The sequence below is a fragment of the Ochotona curzoniae genome, unplaced genomic scaffold (genome assembly GCF_017591425.1).
Source record: "Ochotona curzoniae isolate NIBS_2020 unplaced genomic scaffold, NIBS_Ocur_1.0 contig_4514, whole genome shotgun sequence".
NCBI classification, from domain to species: Eukaryota; Metazoa; Chordata; class Mammalia; order Lagomorpha; family Ochotonidae; genus Ochotona; species Ochotona curzoniae.
The window spans coordinates 2,036,359-2,043,371 of NW_024466312.1; the positions used below are offsets into that span (position 1 = coordinate 2,036,359).

A 7,013-nucleotide genomic window follows, 5' to 3' on the forward strand; every position below is an offset into this window, starting at 1 on the left:
GCTCTTCCACAGCTGGGTTTCTTTTGCTCAGAGCACTTAATTCATGTTCAAGTGTTGGCTCTCAGGTTTTGCAACTGTGGAGTGAATCAACCACAGATCTTAACTATTTGAAAAATAACAGCATATGTACAGACAGAACACATACAGAATTTTTTTCTTGTGTTTTCTAAACAAGATTATATAACAACTACTGTCATAACATTTGCATTGTATTAAATACTGTAAGTAGTCTAGAGTTGACTCAAAATTTACAATAGGGAAATATATAGGTTATATTAAACTCTCCATAATTTTATGTCAGAGATTTGGGCATCCACAGATTTTTGGTATCTAAGGGAGTCATAGAACCAATTCCTACAGGAAAGACTATATGAGTGTGCCTCAAAAAGTTTATGAACAATGAAATTAAAAGATAATTATCATGCAAAAACATCAGCATCCAAGCAAAGACGCCATCTTTAAGAAGTTCATAGAACTGTATATTATGAAAAATCTATGCATGAATTCCCCAAAATTGCGTCAAATCTATTTTAAATGACATTTTCCACATTTTTTGAAGCTTCCTTGTAAAATGGAAAGCAATGTTTCCTATTATTCTATAGTTCCATGCACACTTATTTTCCACGAGTAAAAAACAAAAGCTTATTCAAACATTTTCCCACTGTAGGAATCATCCAAAAACAATTCAGGAAAGAGCAGTATATGAAATAGAATTCTTATCCCTCTTTTCCCCATATAGCTATAGCTCCTCATAAACAATCGTATTCCAATTTTTCCCTTCTGTACCCTACCCATCTCCACCCCCCCATTCTGAATGTAATTTTGCTTTTCAAATAAATAAATCTTTAAAAGAATGTATGCTGAATTCTTAATATTTTCCAGACATGGTTGGTGTTCTAGAAATGAAGAACAAATATTTATCTCCCACTTTCAAACACCTGGTAATTTAAACCATACATGACAGACAATAACTGCTATATTCTTAAAAGTCTCTGAGAGATGATCTCACCAAATTGTTGGCAGCTGCCACATTCAGTGCTCAGTTCTCTGATGAATGTGTGTGTGTGTGTGTGTGTGTGTGTGTGTGTGTGTGTGCTTTCAAGCCATGACAAATCAATTCATCTCCATTTTTTCTTATTCCCGATCCCAGAAGAGAAAGAGAGAGAGAGAGAGAGCAGTTGGTCACCAATCTTCACATAATAAGCATTCATTCTCAGAGTTATTGAGTTATTCTTCTATCTTCTCTTTGTAGATTAAATAATTCCAATCCCTTTAACCTTTTCTCAGAGGTCCTATTTGCAGTCTTCAGTTTAATCATTTTCATTGCTCTCTTCTGGAGTCTCTCCAAATCCTCTGCATTAAATATGTTGTTTTACCGTTGAATTCAGTCTTCTGAGAAACTTACTCCTTAACATACACCAAGACAAAAGAAAGGCATCTCTCAGACAAAAGGAAGAAAAATAGATAGAGGGGGAGAGATTTTTTTTTTTTTTTTGGTAAGGAACTCAAGGAATTCATGTAAAACGCTCACCTGCTTAAGGAAAATTAGCATTTATTGTTGCCACTACTAAAGAGGAAAGAATAATGTTAGAGCATGTTTTACACAGTGCCAACCATTCTGTTTGACAATTTTCTCAATTGCTTTCAAGCAGATAAGGCTATTAGCAGCAAAACCAAGACTTGCTGTAGTTACACCTGAGATTCTCAAAAGAGTTCCAATAAAAATACTGTCGTACTAAAGTGAAGGAGACCCAAAAGGGATTTTTGATTGTATAAAATAACTTCTACTATCAGGTAAACAATTGATTGCTTACCATGTTATTTAGAGTGCCAATGGTTAGGTTTAGAACATGCCATGGATCTTTCTTTGTATTCTATCCATCAATATAACTAATATTTCTCAAACTGAGAGTGCTACAAATCCCAAGTGACTCTTGGGAATTGACATATGGAGGTGAATCAAACACTAGTGATGACAAGGCAATATCAACCATGAGGGAAGGAGCAGACAAGAAAAATCAAAGGTCGAGTAAAATATCCCTTCAGGGTGGCCCTCGTGACTTGGATGAAATATTTTCTTACAGATTCTTCTCTCTTTTTTTTCTGTCATTAACTAGCTTCCTGTGACCCGGGAGCATTCATCACTGTCCTTCCCTGCCCTGCAGCATATGCACAGCACACACCAAACACACATACACCTGCAAACTCATGCACACATACAGAGACAAGCAATCATGCGTGTGCATGCATACTCTGACACATGCATGCACATGGACAAACATACACGTATAGAGATCCACACATACACACAACATACAGAGACACATATGTACACAGAGACACACACATTCACACAAATACACACACACCACATAATTTATATACCTCTATTGATTTCCAAATATTTTAAAGAAGCTTGGAAAGCTCTTATGGCATTATCTTGTGCCTTTCTTTGGGACTCTTTTTTTTTTTAAGACACTCTTTAGAAAAAAAAAACACATTTTTCTCCATATGGGGAAAATTATAAGAACACAATGAGGGTGAATATACTTGATTAGAAGAGAAAGGTAGAGAGACAGTTCATTGCTTTCCCTGTGCTATTTCCAGACAAACAGGTGGCCATCACGTCTAATTCGATTTCTGAAAATGCCTTGGCCCAGGCAAGATCCAGGGCAGCATGGACCTGGCAGGGATAAGAGAGATGTGTCAACAACATCCATGGCAGAACCATTTACATTCTGTACAAAACTTCCTTGCTAAATTCTCTAAAGACTCCACCATTCTGGGTTCAGCGCAAATTCTTAGTCTGCTGTTGAATTTCCCCAAGTAGGCATGGTATCAAAGGCAGTCCATTAGAAAGAGAACAAGGATTAGGTTCTAAGACTTAGGAAAATGTCATTGCGATCCCTAACTAACCAGCAGTGGTGATGGACAAGGGCCTGTCACCATGGCATGAAGCAGCATCCTTCTGCATGGAGGCAGATGCTCCACCAACTGGCTCCTTGCTACAGCTCACCCATTATACCATTTCTGTTCTGGATGACCTCCATGCTCAGGCACACAGCTGAGCCCTTTGAATTGTAGGGTGAGGGAAATGCATAGAACCACTAATATTATTGATAAATATATGCACAACTAAAAATGGAATTGCTAACACAAAAGGAAATTGAAGCTGCAGTATGTTATATAGTTTTGTGTTATAATGTAATAGTTACAGCTTTTATAAAGCCTCCAATTTTGAAGTAGTACTAATAGCCTCTCATTTCATGTAAGACAATCCTGGAAATTATTTTTTTTATGTGATTACTTTTTTTTGCTGATACACTTCCATAGGCACAGGATTTTTTTCCTTCCACCCCATCATTCCCCCTACCCCTGTATTAATACAATGGCATAGTCCTTTAGCAACAGTCACAGGTCCACCATTTAGTTATTGAAATGTATCATGGCATTGTAGGTACAAATAATGGCAGAGTCCAGCATCCTACTTTCAAGATATCTTTAAGAGCTTCATTGTGAGTCCTCCTTTTATTCGGGAGTAAAGATGCACACCACCATTCATCTTCACACCCATGCATGCTAGTCTCCGTTATACATATTTACCCAGATATCTATTTATCTTGTGTTTTGCATGAAGATTGCCATATATCAGAGTTCTGTAGTGGTGAGGAAATGAAAGCAGGTGCGACACTAGTGCTGATGTATATTATTATGATACTCTGTAGTAGTTACAGTGAACGGCCAGTTATGCCGGATTAATACATCACTAACAAAACACAATCTTCACTCTCCTTAGCCAAATACATATTTCAGGAACTTACGTCAAGGTGCTTTTGAAAATAGCAAATTGTTCTACTCCACCATAATCCAGTATAGTTTTGAAAGAAATTTTATTTCATTTGAATCTGGGAATATCAGTTAACAATGCACATTAGCACCCCTGCATTTGAAGAGTTAAAAAAAGAAGAGTGCAAGAAAATCAATTAACTATAGGAAAGTAAGGGAAAGGGAAGAAAGGCAAAAAAAATCAAGATTGCTGAATTTTATTTCATCTTTCAAAAACATTTTTATTTTCTCCTTTTATTATTATTTTATGATACAGTTCCATAAGTTCTAGGATTGTGAATTTTAAAACACCTATTGAAAATAAGCAGGTGACATTTGCGGTGAGGATTTTCTGAACATGAAAAAGCAAAACGAAATTTTTGCTGACTTTCAAAACCCAACCATTAGGGTCATTCTGAAAAATAATAATAAATGGCCAGCAAATTTAAAGAACTCCATCTATAAAAATCAAATGAACCTCTAGCAAAGCTTGTTTGGGACATGAATAAGTCATCTGATCATGAATTATTCATTGTTATCAAGAAACAAGCTGGGAATTCCAGGAACTGAGCTCTGAAGAGTGAGCAACTTCATTGCCTTGTACCTGCCAGGAGAAGAGCGACAGCTGAATCTTGCAACTCCTCTATTCATGTTTCAGGGTTCACTTTGTTTTCCTCCATACCAAAGAGAATCCACAGAACCTTAATTAGAAAGCCATCTGTGCTGAATAAGGAGATAATAAGACTTTTTGCCTATTGTTTCTTTTGTTTGTAGTGCATGAGCTATATATGAGGAAAATGAGCTGGTACAAAAGACACTAGGGTTAAAGGCTGGATTTGCATGAGATGCCAGAGAATTCCTGGGTGATAAGTTGCTCGTGCAATCTGGCCAATTCCTCCATTATTCCTGGGAAGCATTCTTGGGGGCTTCGGGAGGAGGAGAATGATCTCCCAGATCTAATCAACTAATCAATATATGCGTGTGTTCCAGGTCCAAACTGCTTTGCCGGAACAACAATAATTCCAGCTGGCATTGAAGTGAAAGTGGACGAATGTAACATCTGTCACTGTCACAACGGGGACTGGTGGAAGCCTGCTCAGTGTTCAAAACGTGAATGCCAAGGCAAGCAGACTGTGTAGGACACATTCCCGACCAATGACGAATTCGTAGGAGAAGATGCTGTGACTTCCACACTGCACATGTTTAACACAAAACAAACTCCTGCCAGCTACAACAGGGTCACCAGCAAAACCTTTTAGGGTTGACAAAAGTGAATATTTTACTAAGAGGAAATTTCTCTCTTTTTCTCTTGCTATATAAAATATGTATAGTATACAGCTATCTAAACAGCTTTTGTAATTACCCATGCTCGATGGTGACTTGATGACTGGAATTCTGGAACAAGAGGAAAGAAATAGCCTTGCACTGGCTCCTTCCCTGGTGATGCCTCTGGCCTGCCAGCTCACCGTGCCCTGATTTGCTCCATTTTCACTCTTCTGTGTACTCTATATGGTATTTTTCTCTTGTGGTTTTTTAGTTTTTACTTTCAAAGTCTAAGGGGCCAGATTTGGATGCATAGCAAAAAAGAACATCAGGGAGAAGATGCCTTCCTAACCAGGAAGATATGAGAGCATCCAACCCATTGCTTGCCTGAAATGAATCCTGCCTTTTAAGCAGAGAACAGACAGGTAGTTACATAGATGGTCCCTCTGCTGGGCGTGCGGAAAGCTGGTACTCTGTCCAGTAAGTGGGGGCTCACTCTCTAAATCTTAAAACCAACACATTTCACATACAAAATCTTGAAACTGCCAATCAAAAACTAACAGGCAAAGAACACCATTCATTTGATTAAAGCATCCAAAGAGAGACAGGGTTTTTTCCCCCAAAATGTAGCATTAACCACCAGAATTTTTTTTTTCTTTATGATGTTGAATTTGAGTTTGGTTTGTAACTAAACACACTATAAAGCCACTCTGTCACCAGGCAATATGAATACCAGAACCAGGGTGAGTATCTCCACTGTGTAATTGAATCTTCCTGAACATTCATGGCTCCTGAGTTCAGATTTGCCTGAAAGCCAACAGTACACACTGGCAGTTTTTGTAGTTCGGACTGTGTCGCCATGTTCTAACAACAACCACTCAGCCCTACGTCTGAAACAAAGATTCAGGACACTCTCTCCACCTCAAGTGCTGATTACAATTAAAGATTAGGGTAGAGACAGTCTTGCACAATATAGTTCCATTTGTTGAACATTTTTTTAAATGTATATATTAGATACTGAACCTTTGAAGAGTCTCAAGGCTGCCCTGGTAATGCTGCTAGTAGAGTAACAGAAAAAAAAAAACTAAATAAATAAGACACACAGGGTTTCTGATGCCACCTTGATTCAAGTGCAAAATTAGTAATTCTGAAACCACTTGGCATAGTTAGTCACTTCTCCACTCCCTGTCCTAAATATCCTGGTGCAGATCTGATAGGGTCCTTGAGGAAACTTGAAGGTTGTTTTCATTATCAATGTTCTTTCTTGTTCTGTTCCTACACCAACATGGGCCTTGCCATGACTCCTGTAGAGTGGCACAGCGTACAGCAGGTGTTTCAGCATTAGTAGCAGCAACATTTCTAGCCAGATGACACATTAAGAGGCTGTACTGGGTGATTTTAAGGTGTTTCAAAGTATCCTTTGCCTCTATCCACTTGATACCAATAGCCACAACCCAGGTGTGACAAGCAAAGGTCTTCAGATATGGCCAAGTTTTTCCAAGGGGTGGAAATGAGGGTAAAATGCCAACCGATTGAGAACAAGTCATTTAAAATAACCAGTACACAGTGTTTGCTGGGGGTGGGGGGAAGTGCCGGACAAGCTCTGGCTGCACCTGTTGCTGCTGTGGGCCAGTGAGCCCCTTGGCATATGTACAAACTGTAGCTCCACGGGTCAGTCTCATCCAGAGAGAGGGATGGCCCAAACGTCACAGCCCCTACCATCACCCACGCCATGTATTTCTTTCGTCTCATCAACTGGTTTTTCATTTTAAATTGTCAGCCTCTCCTCCTCCTCAAAGCAGCTCCTGTCATCAAGAAAGAGTTGTCATTTCGAAAAATTAATGTGCTGTCGAGTCGGACCTGACACTTTGACGCACACTGTGCTTGTGTTATGATACAAATAGCCACGCCGGTGCCATCCTGGG

General features: G+C 38.9%; 1 protein-coding gene across 2 annotated transcripts in view; it reads left to right on the forward strand.

Moving 5' to 3' along the window:
* VWC2L (von Willebrand factor C domain containing 2 like) overlaps positions 1–5,408 on the forward strand; it is a 134,796-nt gene extending 129,388 nt beyond the window's left edge. For both annotated transcript variants that reach the window (XM_040986397.1, XM_040986398.1), the window contains one exon: positions 4,816–5,408. In XM_040986397.1, the coding sequence (XP_040842331.1) occupies positions 4,816–4,964 (149 nt within the window). In that variant the 3' untranslated portion in view covers positions 4,965–5,408. The remainder of the gene's footprint in view (positions 1–4,815) is intronic.
* The last annotated feature ends 1,605 nt before the right edge of the window (positions 5,409–7,013 follow it).